Source organism: Saccoglossus kowalevskii, chromosome 12 (genome assembly GCF_978046115.1).
Source record: "Saccoglossus kowalevskii chromosome 12, keSacKowa6.1, whole genome shotgun sequence".
NCBI classification, from domain to species: Eukaryota; Metazoa; Hemichordata; class Enteropneusta; family Harrimaniidae; genus Saccoglossus; species Saccoglossus kowalevskii.
Window position 1 is genome coordinate 16,193,005 of NC_140652.1, and position 21,561 is coordinate 16,214,565.

Below are 21,561 nucleotides of genomic sequence, written 5' to 3' on the forward strand. Positions count from 1 at the left end.
GCTGGGGTGCCTCACTAATGATTTCTGACCCCTTAAGCTATCTCATAATTATAAAATTATTGAAGGTATTTCATTCATTTTATCAACAAATATGCCTCACAGAGTTTTGTGCTGTCTTGATGCACATGTCTGAATTCCCATTATAGAGTACATATAATGATCAAAACTTTTCTTTAGTGATCACCTAAAACATTACAGTGAACGTGAACGTGAACCGCATTTAGACCATCCTGAGACAATGTCACAATATCGGCTCAAAGGGAAATTTTACCCATGAGATGATTGGGTGGATAAAATTTCTCTTTGAGGTGAAACCGTGACAGACAGGTGGTTTTTTTCCCTTCCCTACCATTTTCTTTACAATATATAGTTGTGATTTGTAGCTTGTCTAGTTTATCCTAAAACCTACAACTACTGTATTACCGGTACATAAATTACATTTGGTATTTGTGCTCATCTGTGATACGGTACGTTTCAGAAAGCATAAACAAAACAAAACTAGTCTGCTTATCTTGCATATATCAGTATCACTGTATATAATTTATTTGATTCAAGTAAACATGCAAAAGAGGTACTGAAAAAATTATAATGCTAATATAACAATATAACAAATAAAGTCACAAGAAAACATGATAACCTACCAGGGATTGCGTTAACCCCAAATTTTGCTTCCTAGACCTCAAATATTGAAGAAGGGCCCCACTTAAGTGCAAAAACAGGTTTTATTTAAACACAGAATATATTGCAAGTTCTAGTTCACTTTCTCGTCGAGACTCGCTACACGAAAATGCTAACGCAATCCCTGTAATATACATTGTATATTTTTACATGTTTGGGTAAAACTGATACAAAATTTTAACAATCTCCTTCCTAGAATAATATACAATGTAGAATACAGGAGAACTTGAAGTCAAATAAATGAAAAAACTAGTCTAGTATAAAAAAAAGTCAAGAGTCAATAAACAAGGGCTTGTAAGATACATGTAAGTTGTATCTGATGAACATCACACTGAAATCACACTTACTGTAAAATAGTTTATGTTCGCTTCAAATATGTTTTGTTAATAGTTGATTCAGTGAAAATAAAATCCAGCAAATATACCCTTTCCTCTATATGTTACATTCAACTCATTAATAATCAGTGAAAATAAATTCCTTCTAAAATAAAGTACGCCAAGTATGTAGAAGGCATCCATAAGCCATAGAATCAGATACACAGGTAGTAGAGACTCTGATCTATCGAGATATTTATGTTTATACATGTATCGCAGCGATTTATATTCATGTATGCAAAATACCATTATATTACCGCAATAGAAAAGCAAAAACATACTTCAATACTTTCAAAACACTAAAACATTCCTTTTTAATGTTTCATACAGATACTGCAACCCTCACTTGTCAATATCAATGGGAGCAAACCATCAGATAGCTCAGTGAGATTTCCTGTCATTGTTATCAGGTATGTATGATTGATGTACAAGCCCTTGTGAATCAACCCTTGATTCCTAACACATTGCTACAAGAGCTGTCAAATAAAGTTCAATTTCATTGTAATGTACTTGTAATAAAACTGGCATTGGCAAAAATTAAGCTGCATTAAAAAATTTCCCACAATTACAAGTTACAGAAGAAATAGTTCTCTAAGTTCGGCCAATATAGTACCGGTCAAGGACGCTTGATTTACATAATCATTCAAAAAATCACAAGCACTTCTTCACTTTGCGATATCAGTGAATGTTCAATACTCTATTTTGTTATTTCAAAGTAGATCTATGAAGTCTGATTTTCAAAAAAAAAAAAAAAAAAAATTGCGGATTAAATCTATTCACTAAACATACTTTGATACACAGTGTGTAGTTGTCAGCTTAACATTTGCTTAAGTCAGTTAGGAAAAAGATTTACATTCAGTGATGATATTTCAGCAGCTGGGGTATGTACACATTACTCAGCTGAAACATCACTCGCTTAAAGCACAATGATTTAAATAATAAACAAATACACATGCATACTAAATAAACTATAAACAACAACAACAGGCAATGATAATTAAATTCAAAAGCAAAAACTCAACAACGTAATTAATAAATAAATACCATGAAAGGTTAAAATAGCAAAGTAACATCTAAATGATATAGGAAAATCACTCACAAGCCACTTTCTCATGTGTTTATCAGCGAGATACACCTGGTGTATGGTTGGCAGGTGATGTTAGACATGAAGATGATGATATGAGAAAAGTAAAGCAGAAAATGTCACCTTAATTTGAAATAACATATTGCTACATGCATGACCATATATTGTATGAAGTAAGCTGACACCAAAGAGCAAATATATGGGTGATTAATCTCATGTTCTAAATCTATACATGTATCTGTATTTGGAAGTCTGTCAGATGTTAGAATTTATATGGACGTCAGCCCCATATATGGAATTTATATGGGAGTTAGCCCCATATATGGAATTTATATGACCCCTAATATGGTTTTCAGGGAGAGCCAGTTCTACATAAAATTTATATGGAAGTCAGTCCCACATACATGTTTAGTATTTATATAAAATGTATGTGGACGTCAGTTCTATACAAGAAATTTATATGGAAGACAGTCCATATAAGAAATTTATATGGAAGACAGCCCCATATATGGAATTCATATGGGAGTCAGTCCCATATATATGATTTATATGACCCCCTAATATGGAATTCAGGGAGACAGTCCCTCATATAAAATTTATAAGCAAGTCAGTCCCATATATAGTAATTATATGGAGGCCAGTCCAATGTATAAAACTTATGTGGATGTCAGTCCCAAATAAGAAAGGAATTGGTTCATGTATGGAATTTATATGAACATCAGTCCCATTATGGAATATATATTGACATAAGTCCCATATATATGATTTATATGATCCCTAATATGGAATTCAGGGAGAGAGTCAGCCCCACATATTAAATTTATCAATCCCCATATGTGGAATTTACATCAAAGTCAGTCCCATATATGGAATTTATATGGAGTCAGTTCCCATATGTGGAATTTATATGGAAGTCAGTCCCCACATTGAATTGATATGGAAGTCAGTCCCCACATATTGAATTTATATGGAAGTCAGTCCGCACATGTTGAATTTATATGGAAGTCAGTCCCCACATGTTGAATTTATATGGAAGTCAGTCCCCATATGTTGAATTTATATGGAAGTCAGTCCCCATATGTTGAATTTATATGGAAGTCAGTCCCCACATGTTGAATTTATATGGAAGTCAGTACCCACATATTGAATTTATATGGAAGTCAGTCCCCACATGTTGAATTTATAAGAAAGTCAGTCCCCATATGTTGAATTTATATGGAAGTCAGTCCCCACATATTGAATTTATATGGAAGTCAGTCCCCACATATTGAATTTATAAGAAAGTCAGTCCCCATATGTTGAATTTATTTGGAAGTCAGTCCCCACATGTTGAATTTATATGGAAGTCAGTCCCCACATATTGAATTTATATGGAAGTCAGTCCCCATATGTTGAATTTATATGGAAGTCAGTCCCCACATGTTGCATTTATATGGAAGTCAGCCCCCACATATTGAATTTATATGGAAGTCAGTCCCCACATGTCAAATTTATATGGAAGTCAGTCCCCATAAGTACAATTTATATGGAAGTCAGTCCCCACATATTGAATTTATATGGAAGTCAGTCCCCATATGTTGAATTCATATGGAAGTCAGTCCCCACATGTGGAATTTATATGGAAGTCAGTCCCCACATATTGAATTTATATGGAAGTCAGCCTCCACATGTTGAATTTATATAGAAGTCAGTCCCCATATGTACAATTTATATGGAAGTCAGTCCCCACATATTGAGTTTATATGGAAGTCAGTCCCCATATGTGGAATTTATATGGAAGTCATTCCCCATATATGGAAGTCTGGCAATTTCACAAGTTTCAAATGGCAATAGTTTATATTAGTCAAATACTGCAGATGCTTTTAAATCTAAACAGTGTATCAACTTTGTATGAAAGTGGAGAGACACAATAAATCACATGCAGTAAACAAAGCTGGATAAATAATATAATATGTTCTATATTATGTCAATATACCAGAATATGAAAGCATGGTAGTTCCATATATCAAATTCTATAGAATTCAGTCTTATATATATGGATGACAATCAGTTCTATATATCTCAAAGGACAATAGTTCATATCAGCTTCACTAAACTGTCAATTACTCTTGATGTTCTTAAATGTAAAGTGTATATCAACTTTAAAGGGTGGTAGTCGTCAGGTCGGATCCTGTTCGATATGGGACTCATATCGATGTATATAACGCATGTAAAATACAATGACAACCACGCTTTAATGAGTAATCATATGTAGTACAAAAGTCAGTCCCATATATCACATTATATCTTAGCTAGTCCCATTGATGCAAGTCTTTCTTATTTTATATCACTACAGGTACATTGTACATGTATAACCATATATAACCATATATGTAAACTAGTTCCCTGATATATTACCATATATGGAAGCCAGTTCCATATATAACCATATATGGAATCTAGTTCTATGATATATTACCATATATGAATACCAGTCGCATATATAACCATGTATGGAAACAAGCCCCCTGATATATTACCATATATTAAAGCTAGTTCCATATATAACCATATATGGAATCTAGTTCTATGATATATTACCATATATGAATACCAGTCCCATATATAACCATGTATGGAAACAAGTCCCCTGATATATTACCATATATGGAATCTAGTTCCATGATATATTACCATATATGAATACCAGTCTTATATTTAACCATGTATGGAAACAAGTCCCCTGATATATTACCATATATGGAATCTAGTTCCATGATATATTACCATATATGGAAGCTAGTTCCATATACAGAAGTCTGTCGCACAATATATCAGTTCAGATATATAGTCATCAGTTTCCATGCATATGAACAAGATCTGTTCATAACCAAATATGGAATCTAGTTCTATGATATATTACCATATATGAATACCAGTCCCATATATAACCATGTATGTGAGTGAGTGGATGATCTATGAATGTGTATAAATGAATGCTTTCCAAAAGAAAATAACACTATTGTCAATATTTCAGGAAAAAAAAACACTGCATTCAATAAATCTGTATGCATAACAAACTACTAATTATATGCTTTTAGCAAATCTATGAATTAAGCAGTAAGTGAGGAAATCCACTCGTGAATTGTGTAGTTGTAATATATTTGATAATCATTCACACTATGAATCCAATTAATTTCAGCAGAGCCAGCCATGCATGCACATAATAAGATTGCTTTTGGGTATTAAGTTTTATTATTAGACTGTAATCCCATCACTCTCGCATGGCTCAAATAATTTACAACACCAGAAATAACAAAAGTAAGCTAGGCCTGAAAAAGGTGAAAACAGCCAACAGATTACCCATAATTCAAGTCGTTTGACAACTCACATGCTGATTTGTTAACTTGCTGGCCTCATACAAACATATTGTAAACCTACATCATTTCATTTTGATGGAGTACACTAAGGAAAACCTACCTCTCGTTGGTCTCGCTTCAACTGCAGATGTTCAGCATGTTGATGTTGTCTGTCTTTTCGTCTCCACTGAGCTTTACTTTTATGTCTTGGACTGAAAGTAAATCAATATATGAATGATTAGTGTAGAGAAAATTCTGACATTACAGTGAAGGAAAAATAGGAAAGGTGATAAGGAAAGAATGAGATATGAACAAATGGAAGAAGGTGAGAGTTGGTTAGTGAGAGAGGAAAGGAAAAATGAAAGAGGGAGAGAAGGGTGAGTGAGGAACAGACAAGAAAGAAACTGGACAAAGTGAGTGAGTATGTGTGTGAGTGAGTGAGCATGTTTGTTTTATCAATGTTGTGATTACTTCCATTTAACTTTATACCTACCGCGTCACGACAAACCTACCAAGTCATGACAAACCTACCACGTCACGACAAACCTACCAAGTCACGCCAAACCTACCGCATCACGCCAAACCTACCAAGTCATGCCAAACCTACCAAGTTACGACCCTCACTATTGTCATACATTATAATATTTAATTGAATTTAAGTCAAGTTTGCGTAGTTTAGGGTTAGTAAAGGGGTAAGGTACGGTAAATTTATCCTAACACTAAGCTTTGTAAACATTTTTGTGTTAAGTCACAGAAAGTATAATGTTATTTTTATTTAATTAAACTACATGTAATTAAAACACAATTCTATATTGAAATGCAATGTAATTTTAAATTAGTTTAATTAGACTCCAATTAAATCGCAACCTTACCAGTATATACATGTAGTTTCAATCCAAACATAATGGAACGAGCGAGCGAGCGAGTAAGTGAGTGAGTGAGTGAGTGAGGGAGGGAGTGAGGGAGGAGTGAGTGAGTGAGTGAGTGAGTGAGTGAGTGAGTGAGTGAGGGAGGGAGGGAGGGAGGGGTGAGTAAGTGAGTAATCAGAAAGGACAATGATACATGTAGCTCCAGGGACCACACTAAACCATGCATCTCATAACAGTGTATACATAGGACAGACAGTAATATCTATTTATAGACACATAAAGCACATGTCAACATATGACCTGTATTATGAATAGCAGGTATTACACACTACACAAACCACATGTATTATAAACAGCAAAGAATAGTCCATATGAAAAGGCTTCTAACTTAAAAATACAAATTCAATTCACAAAGCATATTATATCAGTCACACGCATTCATAAACAAATAAATATAAAGCACACAATGCCCACAAAGCACAATATTCATCATATACCATATGGCAATGAAATCTATTATCAACACTGAGTGGGAGTTTAGTATCACCTCATCAAACCACACTAGGGTGCTCATAGTTTGAGATTATTGCCTGTTAGCTAGACATGCAATATATACTACAAATACAAGATATCTATTTCATTGCATACAAGCATGCTATGAAATCTTCTACAATAATCTAGTGTCATATGACATGGCTTAAGTAGGCTATAATCACGTCACATCAAACACTTTTCTCAGTATATAAGATCCGAGTATTTCATTTCAGTATCACACACATATATTGTATTCATTTTATTAGAAGCTCATTTTCAATAGAAACCAACAGTTGCATTGTTTGTGCAATAAATCATTAAATATTATTTATTTTGACTATAGTAACACCTGTAATTTACCTAAGCGCATACAGAATAATTAATATAGTCTTTGCACACATTCATACCTTCAATATTATACTTATTTATTGTTCAATTTATGATTTATTTCACCAATAATAATAACAATTCTAGTAATCTTATAATAATAATAATAATAATAATAATAATAATAATTTCTTGGTGTGGACCACAGAGGTAGTTCATCCGAACTAATCTAGTCTGTGGCCCAATCCTAACCAATATACATTTCTATGCAGGCTATATATACATATATACATATATACACACATATACATATACATATATATATATATATACACATATACACACATACACATACGTACACATACGTGCACACACATACATATATACACATACAAACAAAAAACAAAATCTCCAGAAATAAATAAGTAAAATAATAATAATAAAAAAAAAATGAGAGAAAAAAAGAACGAAAAAAAATGGAGCTGTTAATGCGCTACTCTGCACATCATATTATTAGTGGAACAATCGTGGGCAAGTACAAATAAAGTTTAGCTGCAAATAATATTTGTATCATACATATGATAAAGCTAGTATTTAAATATTAAAGTACGGTGTTCAGTATATGTTGTTTTAGGGAACTTTTGAAAGTTATTCTATTAGTAATTTGTTTGATTGGCTCAGGTAGAGAATTCCAATGTTTTACGGCTGTATATTTTAAAGTATGTTGGGAAAGTGAAAGATTCATCCTGGGGACATAGTAGTTATTACCTGACGCAAGTCGTGTTGGATATAAATGAGGTAGAGGGGAGAGATAGTCATTGATAGTATGGGCATAGCGGTTGCTTTTCAGATCATAAATGAACAGACATATCTTAAATTTACACAACTTGTGAATATCAAGTATGCCCAGTTTTTTAAATAGAGGGGCAGTATGTGCATTGTAAACAGCAAAAGAGATAAGCCGTACAACTTTCTTTTGCAAAAGAAGGATAGGCTCTAATAGTGTATGATAGGCGTTTCCCCATACTTCTAAACAATAACTAATATGCGGGAGAATCAGGGAATTGTATAACAAAAGTAAAACTGATTTGGGCACATAATGTCTGATCTGGGAGATAATACCAACTTTGGGGGCAATTATTTTTTTTACTTTTTCAATGTGAGGTTTCCAGTTGAGGTGCTGGTCAATGGACACGCCAAGATAATTGATTGAACAAACGCCCTCTATCTCAAACCCATTTATATCCAAGCTGCCCTCAATGCCCAGGTGTTTATGAGGCGTTTTAATAGTCATGCATTTGGTTTTTTCTACATTGACTGTAAGTTTGTTGGCACTGCACCATTCACAGACTCTTTGAAAATCGTTGTTAGTATGTGCAAGTTTGATTGTGTTACTTTTAATATACTGAAAGAGGTTAGTATCGTCTGCAAATAGGCGAAAGTCAAAAGCATTAGATGAGTTATTGATATCATTTATGTAAATTAGGAATAAAAGTGGGCCAAGAATCGATCCTTGTGGAACACCACACTTTATTGGTTTATATGTAGATGTAATATTGTTAATTTTCACTGATTGATAACGGACAGAAAGGTAGTTTTTAAACCAGAGTAGCGGGAGCCCTCTGATCCCATAATATTGTAATTTGTGGAACAGAATATTGTGATCTATAGTATCAAAGGCTTTTTTCAGGTCGATAAAAATTCCAAAAGTAATATAACCTTTGTCCAGTTTCTCGGCTATGTCTGAGATCAGGTCGGCTAGGGCAAGTGTTGCGCTGTGTTTTTTACGAAAACCAAATTGTGTTTTGATAAGTATACTTTTTTTCTCTATGAAATTAATCAGCTGTTTATTAACAATTGATTCAACAATTTTACTAAATGTAGGCAGGATAGATATGGGTCTGTAATTGTTGGTATCTGTAGTAGGTCCTTTTTTATAAATTGGGGTAATTTTAGCAGTTTTGAGAGAGTCTGGAAAAATGCCTTGGCTCAGTGAACAATTGATAATATGTGCGAGAGGATGAGAGATTAGGTGCGCGGCGTCTCTTGCTAGTTTTGGATGAATGCTGTCATGTCCAACAGATTCTTTCATGAACCTAGTATATTTTGTTAATTTCTGACAAATCAAGTCAAAAAGCTCTTGTGATAAAGCCTAGTATCCTAGTTACAGTAGTGTTACATTAATTTTATACATACAAGTACCTTGTGAGCAAACCATGAAAATGATGATGAATATAATAGAAAAGACTTTACCTTTGTGTGGACGCTGGTTTAGTTAATGCTTCTGAGTTTAATACAGGAAATGATCCGGGCTCATGTCTGCGTTTAATATTGGTGGATAGAAGATGAGGAGCAATCGCAATGTGATCAACAGTTGTTGCTCTCCGCACAATTAAATGCCCTGCAGAGAACAATAGAGGGAAACATGCTTTGTTATGCTAATGTATGCAAATTACAACCTTATTTGTACTGGTAAACATAATTCAATGCAGCTACAGGCCATAGACTACATTGTTATTTAAATTAAGGGTAAGCGCTGCTTATTTGTGCTGTTACACTGCTTCATTTACTGTCACACATGTATCTTTTGTTATGTTAATAATTAAACAGATTCAATTACACTAATGATTACTGTTATATGATATAAATATGATAAATATTATGAAGTTTATTCATCAATTTTTTGCTACTATAAATAAAAATCTGTGGTACCTGTTTATCAGACTTAACATAATTCATGTAGTAGGGTTGTGTCAGGGAATGATATAAATTTAATATGACTCAATTCCTACCATGTTTTGTCACAACATTTTGGGGTGTGGTCACAATTACCAATAATATCGGAAAATAAATATGACCTGCATTGTAACACATTATTCTATATTTTAATTTTAATTTTTTTTTGAGAAGTTATTTTTGAATGTCAGACATAAATAGAAAAGAACTTGGTAAATAAACATATATCTGCATACTTACTGTACATTCATGTAGCTCTATTACTAGTTGTTCAACATGTCTTCAGAACATCAAAGTTGACAGTTATTTTGCCACCTGTTACCTCAAAATCTTTTATTTTCACTATTTCAAATATTTAAAGAATATTCACTTGGTTTGAAATAAATTTGCCATTCAGGAAAGTTTAGTTATCACAGAAATTAAAATCCAGTGAATAATTAATCAACATAAAAAGTATTTACAAAGAACTGTACATGGTGCCCTCTAGTGTCAACTTACCATAGTCATTAACTGACGTAGCATGTTCATAATTTGGCGTCTTGACACTACCAGTTGGGTCGGTATTTCTGGTTTTATAGCCATCAATCCTACTTTCAAATATTTTGAGATTGGGATCCATTTCTTCCCAGTTTGCTACAATCTTGTTGTCAATCTGTGTTGTAAACATCTGGGTTTCGATAAATGCTGATAAGAACGGGATGGCAGCATCTGGCTGGTCTGATAAAAAGGCCGCCTGAATACAAAAAAAATATGAATATCAGTAATAATAAAAGTCATACCTGTTCTAGTGACCACCTGCCCAAATTGACCATCTTTGAGAAGTTTCAATGAAATTTACATCCAGAATAGCATCACTTATCTACATAACAATCACTTCCTCACTTTGAGCAGTCTGAATGCAACACAAAGTGACCTGCATATAAAGACCACCTGTGACTCGTGACTGCCCTTTTGGCACCTGCAGTTTTGGTCAAAATAAAAATCTCCATATAAAGTTCAAAAATACGGACAATTCCAAACACAGCTCTCTCCATAAGAGCTTTTAACACATTTCAGAAGGTGAACCAATTAAATTTTTTTTTGCGAATTTGTTCTCATAACGAAATAAGAAATATATTACAAGGATACTGCAAAGTTTGCACAGAGGCAGTACACTGAGTGTATCAATCATTGTGTATCGATCTGAGTGCATACTTTGCAAGTATCCTTATAATAACCTTATTTTCATACATCTTCCTGATCTAATTGCTTGGTGTAGGATGCCCGGAACTGAATAAAACTGGTGTAAATTATTGACACTTTTTTGCCATGATGAACTTTGTTTTCAAATTATCCACCATATTTGTAATTGGCATTTTCTAATATAGTAGGATGCACATGCCATGCAATATTGCAAAATAACAGCACACTGTAACCTATGGTGATACAGATGTATGATAATTGCCAATATTGGGAGACTATTTGCTTAGTTACTGATGATTATTACCGGTAGGCAAAATACAGTGACCCCTTGCTAAATCGTGCCTCAGTAAGTCACAGTTTCAATTGTGTTTTACTGACAGTTTTGAAGTAAAAGAACTAATGTTTCATCACATCGTGTATTTAAATTGGCTATTAAAGTGCTGGAGGAAACAACTTAAAACCTACTGGCCGTCAATTAAAAAAGGTGACGGCGACCAAACTCGACCCCCGTTCACAAGACCCCTTGATAAATCGCAACCCTCGATAAGTCACAGTGTTTGCTTGTACTGTATTTGACTGGCTTACATGTGTCTTCATGGTATGAATTTGTAATGTAATGGAGGATGCAGTTTGTACTTAATGTAATAGTTATTTTATTAAAGCATACTCACTTTATCAAAATTCTGCATCTGTTCTCTGGCATTAAGCCAAGCATCCATATCTTGATTCGGTTGGATAACAAACGATTCATAATTACGAAACATTTGGACAAACCGATAACAGAACATCTCACGTATAGCACTGTTAAAGGTCAGTTCATCAACGTCTCCTTTGTTAAACTTTGTCTCTTTTTCAGCTTCCGTCTTCTTTGCAACATCGTCAAAATCAGATATAGACTTAATGACACCAGTTCGTTTGGCAATTGCAGCAACTTTTGATACAAATTCATTTGTCCGCAAAAATTCGCTTTTACTTGGGATCGTTAATGACGTCTGCGAGTCACGTCGGCTGGAAACTTCTGACCCCGAACTTGGACTTTCCGTGTCAAAGCTTTCATCCTGTTGCATAGCCGCATTGATGGCATTCAAGTTATTCTGCAGTCCGTAAAGATCATATGACGAACCCTGTATGGAGTTGGAGTTAGATTCCGGTTCATGGAACCCTAAATCCTTATCACTATCAGTGGATATGTTGAAACGATCCAATACTTGAGATATTTCCAGTATGAATTCGGATTTATACGGAAATTCAGGCAAATCTTCTGGTGTTTCTACAACATGGTTATCAACGTCAACAAAACATAGCGATGCCTGAAATTACAATTAATATGGTAGCTAGAAAACTATCAATGGTTCTGACAATGTGGTTAGAAATGCATAGCGTATCAGCATAAATCAAGGAGATGTCACACATGACATAAACAACACACATAGACTATATTCTTTTTCAAATCAGAAATTCATACAGTAGATCTCACACTATAATAAAACTCCCAAAAGGCTACATAGTAAGAGGCTATTTTACACATACAGTAGAAGTGGAAGTAAGAATGACTTGTTTAGTTTTTAAAATCAAATAGTAGCAAAAATCTGTATTAAAAGCCGCATCCCTAATGGAAGCCCACCCATTCTTTTTGAGCAATTTAGACCTAAAAATTCACCATTTCTCATATGTGTAGATGCTCTAATAGAAGCCGCATCCCCTCTGTTGCATTGTACATGTACCATTTTATTAGAAGCCACAGCTTTTAATACAGATTTTACAGTAAACATTATAGTCATAAATGTTGAAAATTTCAAAAATTAGGGTAATACAACTACACTGGTAAAGTGAGCTGACTGTCCACTCTAAATAATGCATCAATACATCATTTCAAACCAGCCGATTGTCGCTAAAACTCCAATCATATGAAAGCATACAGTGTACCATCCCTTCCAAAGCTTGTTTTCAAAATAGAACTACTTTCGTGTGACCTTGCACCCTGACACAAACTATGACGCTTTAAAGGGTGGTGGTAGTCCTGCTGCCTACAGTTTGATATGGGACTCATAGCGATGAATACAACGTGTGTAAAATACATTGTTTGTTTACACGAAATTCAAACACTAGATGCGCAATAACCTTTTAACTCAAAGCAGCATGATTCTATGAACAAAAACACACTGACAGAAGTACATATGAATGTACAGAGGAAAGCCACATGTAGAAACAAAGTAAAATGCAAGCAGCCCTGTTTTCATAGTTTATCTAAATAGACTAAGGAGTAATTGCATAAATTTTACCTCATTTGGTAGACAAAGCTGTGACCTGTCTTCTTTACCAGAGGAATGCAAGCCCATAATGAATGGCACTGGAGCATCCAGGAAATGTAACATTGATGCTGGTAATATTGGTACGTACACATGCTGCCATGTAAATGGGAACAGTAAAACACTCAGGCACTCAGCTACTAACATCAGTCTTTGGTAATCTGGTAATACAAAAGTGTGACCACAGGAAAAGTTAACATTGATGACGACAATGACAAACACCCACAGACTCGTAGGGCAACAATGTTTTAATTTTCATAATTTGATAGCGTTTATGAGGACAACATTTTGAGAAAATCACTGCGCAGCATGACTCTGTGTTTAGGGAAGCCCTCGTTGTTCTGCGATTTGTTCTATATGGCTCCTACAATGAATGACACATACATTGTACAAGATAAATAATACAGGTATATACATTGTTTGGACCCCATGAAAAAATACACTGCCACAGTAATCTGCAGTTTCCCTGCCTCACAAAATTCACAATTTATGGATTCCAGTGGGAGTAAATTTGTACAAGACATGTATCTACTCACATTGAGATGCATTTACTATAATTATATTAATTAGTTCAATTGTTATGTAATAATTAATTAATATAATTAATACAATGCCACTTACCTGTACAAAGTAATAATATCTGGTTCTCTAACAACGCACATGTAAATAACTGCACAACATTATGCACACTTAATAACGAAAATAATTCCCTGAATGAATAATCGCACAGTGGTAATTCAGATGACCCCGGTCGCTGACAAACAATAGGCAGTTTAACACTTGTAAATTTCATACTTCTTCCCACAGGGGGTACCGGCACTTCATACAAGATATTATAGATGTAACTCTCCAATGGTAAAGGAGGGTTCTCATTTGATGCAACAGCTTCGTATATTTGAAGAAGGAATTTCCGAGCTGGTTGGATAAACGGCTGTTGCATGATCACACAGATGCACTTTGATGCGTATAACACATCGTTATTCAAATTGTAATCACTGAGCTTTGTATGTCCCGGTCGTAGATTAGCTTGTGGGTTGTCCCAGTAATCTGTTTCGGTTATCCGCGTCATTGTTATGGTCTTTGTTGGATTGTTACATAACTCTGCTTGGTGCATGGCGTGCAGGGATTGCATCGCCAAACATATCTGTTTGTTTTTTACCTCCTCGTAAAACGTTACCGCAGCACCATACGTTCTTGAACCGTCTTCTCGGGTGATGATAAAAGAATGGAATACTGGTTCCCTGCTGTCCTTTTGTGTTCTAAATGACAATCCTTTTGGCAAACAAAGCTGTAAATAAATTGAACAAAAGATTTTACAATGAGGCCATAAGATTAAAACATCACAAGGTACATGTACAGTATGGTTTTTGCAAAAAATCTGTCATAGGTATTTCTACATTCCCATTACACATTCATCAGGGCGCGCATTTACTGTGCTTGAATCCTAGGCACATTTAAATCACACATTTTAAACATCGCAGTGACGATCTGAACTTACTCTGGGGAAACACATACATGTATCACAGTCTGACTTCTACAATTTCTTGCGTTTATTCATTTAAAAAAAAAAAAAAAAGATCTAATAAAAAATAAAATTGGCATGGCTGAACTAGTCAATTGATCCCTGATGTTTGTGGGGTGAAATGCACAATTTCACAATGTGTAATGTGAATGTGATAGATGGGCCATTTAAGATGGGAACGCAAAAAGATGAGATATACCGGTAGATATATAGACGAATAGACAAGTGCCGTACTGTTACATGTGTGTGTGTTTTTGAACAATTGGCAAGGGTTAGATATGTTGCAAAATAATTTTAGTGACAAATGTTATGACATTGTGAAAATACAGGAAGACGAAACCAATGTACAACATGTACATGTAATGTCTATTAACCATACATTTAATATTAATGACACAGTATTTCCAAATTTTTACAATTCATAATTATCAAAAATGACCTGATAGATACAAAGACATGTTATCTGTACTCTCACCTCACAAAGCATTACATGTACAAATGTACATATTGGTAACAATATGCTTGCACTCTGCATAGTCCCTCTATCACTGTGCACTGCGATATAATTTGTGTTCTATTCCCAAAGGTCATTGGGATAGATCATTGGTGCACACATGTCATTAACCCTACCCAACACCATATTTTACTCTTAACAGAAAAACAATCTCAAGCATTACATGGCTATCAAAACACTGTATTTACTGTACATGTACCAGATCATTTAAATACTGTAAAATCTGTATTAGAAGCTGAGGCTTCTATTAAAATGGTACAATGCAACACAGGGGATCTGGATTCTTTTAGAGCATCTACACATATGAGAAATGATGAATTTTTGGTTCTCAATTTTTGAAAAAGAATGGGTGCGAGATTTTACGGTACATGTATAACTTATTTTGACCACAGACATATCTTTTTCATTTACACATACATGTACATTACTGGCAATTAAGGTTATCCACATGTAATACCACAAAAAAAAAAATCTTAGTTTGTCCAGATTTTGAAACATTTATTATGACTGGATTTACTCAAATTGACAGTGTAGGCAGTAAATGCACATGCAGTATTAGTCATACACCAATTATACAACAATACCCAGAGTAAATTACTACAGACACGTATACACTTTGCAAACACACATATTGAGATATAACATGATGACCATGGTTGCCCTCTTATAATAGGATCACCATCTCTTTTAAGTGGGGTTACACAATGGTGTCAGGTGAGCAGTATGTTTTTACAATTAAGATTATTCAGTAAGGTTAGCAAGATAACAGACATGCACACAGTCAGGTATGTCATTCGATGTAGAACAGATTCTTAGTTGGCTTAGAGGAATTTCTGTGTTTGATCTTTCAACCTTTGTCAAGTACATATACAAATATGATGTCCCGAGGCCTTCATTTGAGAATCATCAATCACAGCACAATCATGAATATGCCATTTTCTGCTTACTGCCAGATCCTACATGATGTATGAAATCGAACATACATGTATAAACAGGGCAACCATGTGGCATCATCAAAACGAAGCGTGGGAAAATGCGAAAGTATTTTTGGGTATTTACATGTGATTTATACATTTGTATATGTACAATTTTGATGAAGTAAGGGCATGTCAATGAAATATTCCCTTCTGAAAGATCAGCAGTATAACATTCAGCTATAAAGAAAAGAAATTCAAGTTCAAAATCAAATCATGATTTTTGAATCTGATTTAAATCTGTGCTTTTCAAATACTAAGATCTCACAGTGAACGGAAAATCTTCTATTACAGTAGTAGTACATATTTAGCCATCGAAACATGATTTGTAGTAGGTATTTACTATCCATTAGCATTAAATCTGTACAAGGGTCGGTAGTACAGAGTTGAACGCAGCTTGTTTTACGACATCTATACAGTTCAGACACAGTTCAGCTCAGAATACGTGACTACATTTCTTGGAATATTTACAATTACGATCAAGTTACAAGTTACATATTGTAAACTACAAGAACACAACAAATGAATGAATTGTAAAGGTGACGTTTTATTTCTGATCCCTTTCTAACTTCAATAATTATCGTCAGTTGTCCTTGGAACAAATGCTCATAACTGTCCCATTATGATTATTATTTTTTATTATTCATTACAGCAGGATGTCCTTGAAATGTATACTGTACATTGGTAATTTAGTGTTTTTGCTATTACAGTCACATTCCCAGGAATTGCAGTGTATGCACTGTTTACTGAGTGAAGGCGACTAGAATCAGCTGCCCTGAAATTGAAGTGTACTCACTGTATACTGAGTATAGACTTTGATTATTACAGTCACATACCCAGGAATAGCAGGGAAGACACTGTATACTTAGTATAGGCTTTATTGAAGATAATATTTGGTAATGACTGGCGGCCATTTTGTTGTATTTGGTAATCGTATAAAAAATATACGAGATATGTATCTCTTCTTTATTTCAGTTATAATGTTTGTTGGGGAAACTAATTATTATGCAAACAAAATTATGCAAATAAGATGTATTGTTATGTAAATTAGCCGCGATGCTTGGCTTAGAGTCTGGGGAGAACACTGTATATACTGAGTATAGGTTTTGATCATTACAGTCACATACCCAGGAATAGTAGGGTAGACACTGGATACTGAGTATAGGCTTTGATCATTACAGTCACATACCCAGGAATAGCAGGATAGACACTGGATACTGAGTATAGGCTTTGATCATTACAGTCACATACCCAGGAATAGCAGGGTAGACACTGGATACTAAGTATAGGCTTTGATCATTACAGACACATACCAGGAATAGCAGGGTAGACACTGGATACTAAGTATAGGCTTTGATCATTACAGTCACATACCCAGGAATAGCAGGGTAGACACTGGATACTAAGTATAGGCTTTGATCATTAGTCACATACCAGGAATAGCAGGGTAGACACTGTATACTGAGTATAGGTTTTGATCATTACAGACACATACCAGGAATAGCAGGGTAGACACTGGATACTGAGTATAGGCTTTGATCATTACAGTCACATACCAGGAATAGCAGGGTAGACACTGTATATACTGAGTATAGGCTTTGATCATTACAGTCACATACCAGAAATAGCAGGGTAGACACTGTATATACTGACTATAGGCTTTGATCATTACAGTCACATACCAGGAATAGCAGGGTAGACACTGATTACTGAGTATAGGCTTTGATCATTACAGTCACATACCCAGGAATAGCAGGGTAGACACTGTATATACTGAGTATAGGCTTTGATCATTACAGTCACATACCAGGAATAGCAGGGTAGACACTGGATACTGAGTATAGGCTTTGATCATTACAGTCACATACCAGGAATAACAGGGTAGACACAGTATACTGAGTATAGGCTTTGATCATCACAGTCACATACCCAGGAATAGCAGAGTAGACACTGGATACTGAGTATAGGCTTTGATCATCACAGTCACATACCCAGGAATAGCAGGGTAGACACTGTATACTGAGTATAGGTTTTGATCATTACAGTCACATACCCAGGAATAGCAGGGTAGATACTGTATATACTGAGTATAGGTTTTGATCATCACAGTCACATACCCAGGAATAGCAGGGTAGACAATGTATATACTGAGTACAGGTTTTGATCATTACAGTCACATACCCAGGAATAGCAGGGTAGACACTGGATACTGAGTATAGGCTTTGATCATTACAGTCACATACCAGGAATAACAGGGTAGACACAGTATACTGAGTATAGGCTTTGATCGTCACAGTCACATACCCAGGAATAGCAGAGTAGACACTGGATACTGAGTATAGGCTTTGATCATCACAGTCACATACCCAGGAATAGCAGGGTAGACACTGTATACTGAGTATAGGTTTTGATCATTACAGTCACATACCCAGGAATAGCAGGGTAGATACTGTATATACTGAGTATAGGTTTTGATCATCACAGTCACATACCCAGGAATAGCAGGGTAGACAATGTATATACTGAGTACAGGTTTTGATCATTACAGTCACATACCCAGGAATAGCAGGGTAAACACTGGATACTGAGTATAGGCTATGATCATTATAGTCACATACCCAGGAATAGTAGGGTGGAAACTGTATATACTGAGTATAGGCTTTGATCATCACAGTCACATACCCAGGAATAGCAGGGTAGACACTGTATACTGAGTTTAGGCTTTGATCATTACAGTCACATACCAGGAATAGCAGGGTAGACACTCTATACTGAGTATAGGCTCTGATCATTACAGTCACATACCAGGAATAGCAGGGTAGACACTGGATACTGAGTATAGGCTTTGATCATCACAGTCACATACCCAGGAATAGCAGGGTAGACACTGGATACTGAGTATAGGCTTTGATCATTACAGTCACATACCAGGAATAGCAGGGTAGACACTGTATACTGAGTATAGGCTTTGATCATTACAGTCACATACCCAGGAATAGCAGGATAGACATTGTATACTGAGTATAGGCTTTGGTCATTACAGTCACATACCCAGGAATAGCAGGGTAGACACTGTATACCGAGTATAGGCTTTGATCATTACAGTCACATACCCAGGAATAGCAGGGTAGACACTGGATACTGAGTATAGGCTTTGCTCATTACAGTCACATACCCAGGAATAGCAGGGTAGACACTGGATACTGAGTATAGGCTTTGATCATTACAGTCACATACCCAGGAATAGCAGGGTAGACACTGTATATACTGAGTATAGGCTTTGATCATTACAGTCACATACTCAGGAATAGCAAGCAGGGTAGACACTTTATATAGCAAGAATAGGCTTTGATCATTACAGTCACATACCCAGGAATAGCAGGGTAGACACTGGATACTGATATAGGCTTTGATCATTACAGTCACATACCCAGGAATAGCAGGGTAGACACTGGATACTGAGTATAGGCTTTGATCATCACAGTCACATACCAGGAATAGCAGGGTAGACACTGGATACTGAGTATAGGCTTTGATCATTACAGTCACATACCCAGGAATAGCAGGGTAGACACTGGATACTGAGTATAGGCTTTGATCATTACAGTCACATACCCAGGAATAGCAGGGTAGACACTGGATACTGAGTATAGGCTTTGGTCATTACAGACACATACCAAGGAATAACAGGGTAGACACTGGATACTGAGTATAGGCTTTGATCATCACAGTCACATACCAGGAATAACAGGGTAGACACTGGATACTGAGTATAGGCTTTGATCATTACAGTCACATACCAGGAATAGCAGAGTAGACACTGGATACTGAGTATAGGCTTTGATCATTACAGTCACATACACAGGAATAGCAGGGTAGACACTGGATACTGAGTATAGGCTTTGATCATTACAGTCACATACCCAGGAATAGCAGGTTAAACACTGGATACTGAGTATAGGCTTTGATCATTACAGACACATACCAAGGAATAACAGGGTAGACACTGGATACTGAGTATAGGCTTTGATCATCACAGTCACATACCAGGAATAACAGGGTAGACACTGGATACTGAGTATAGGCTTTGATCATTACAGTCACATACCAGGAATAGCAGAGTAGACACTGGATACTGAGTATAGGCTTTGATCATTACAGTCACATACCCAAGAATAGCAGGGTAGACACTGGATACTGAGTATAGACTTTGATCATTACAGCCACATACCCAGGAATAGCAGGTTAGACACTGTATATACTGAGTATAGGCTTTGATAATTACAGTCACATACCCAGGAATAGCAGGGTAGACACTGTATATACTGAGTATAGGCTTTGATAATTACAGTCACATACTCAGGAATAGCAGGGTAGACACTTTATATAGCAAGAATAGGCTTTGATTATTACAGTCACATACCCAGGAATAGCAGGGTAGACACTGGATACTGAGTATAGGCTTCAATCATTACAGACACATACCAAGAAATAGCAGGGTAGACACTGGATACTGAGTATAGGCTTTGATCATCACAGTCACATACCAGGAATAGCAGGATAGACACTGGATACTGAGTATAGGCTTTGATCATTACAGTCACATACCCAGGAATAGCAGGGTAGACACTGGATACTGAGTATAGGCTTTGATCATTACAGTCACATACCCAGGAATAGCAGGGTAGACACTGTATATACTGAGTATAGGCTTTGATCATTACAGTCATATACCCAGGAATAGCAAGCAGGGTAGACACTTTATATAGCAAGAATATGCTTGGATTATTACAGTCACATACCCAGGAATAGCAGGGTAGACACTGGATACTGAGTATAGGCTTTGATCATTACAGACACATACCAAGGAATAGCAGGGTAGACACTGGATACTGAGTATAGGCTTTGATCATCACAGTCACATACCAGGAATAGCAGGGTAGACACTGGATACTGAGTATAGGCTTTGATCATTACAGTCACATACCCAGGAATAGCAGGGTAGACACTGGATACTGAGTATAGGCTTTGATCATTACAGTCACATACCCAGGAATAGCAGGGTAGACACTGGATACTGAGTATAGGCTTTGATCATTACAGTCACATACCCAGGAATA

At 35.6% G+C, this 21,561-nt stretch overlaps 1 protein-coding gene across 2 annotated transcripts in view; it reads right to left on the reverse strand.

Moving 5' to 3' along the window:
* Positions 1 to 21,561, reverse strand: part of LOC100369328 (DENN domain-containing protein 5B) — an 86,708-nt gene that overhangs the window by 24,698 nt on the left and 40,449 nt on the right. For both annotated transcript variants that reach the window (XM_085506447.1, XM_085506446.1), the window contains exons 3-8: positions 14,053 to 14,719; positions 13,405 to 13,592; positions 11,794 to 12,432; positions 10,439 to 10,673; positions 9,458 to 9,605; positions 5,596 to 5,686 (exon numbers count right to left, since the gene is read on the reverse strand). In XM_085506447.1, coding sequence (XP_085362573.1) covers positions 5,596 to 5,686; positions 9,458 to 9,605; positions 10,439 to 10,673; positions 11,794 to 12,432; positions 13,405 to 13,592; positions 14,053 to 14,719 — 1,968 coding nt within the window. The remainder of the gene's footprint in view (positions 1 to 5,595; positions 5,687 to 9,457; positions 9,606 to 10,438; positions 10,674 to 11,793; positions 12,433 to 13,404; positions 13,593 to 14,052; positions 14,720 to 21,561) is intronic.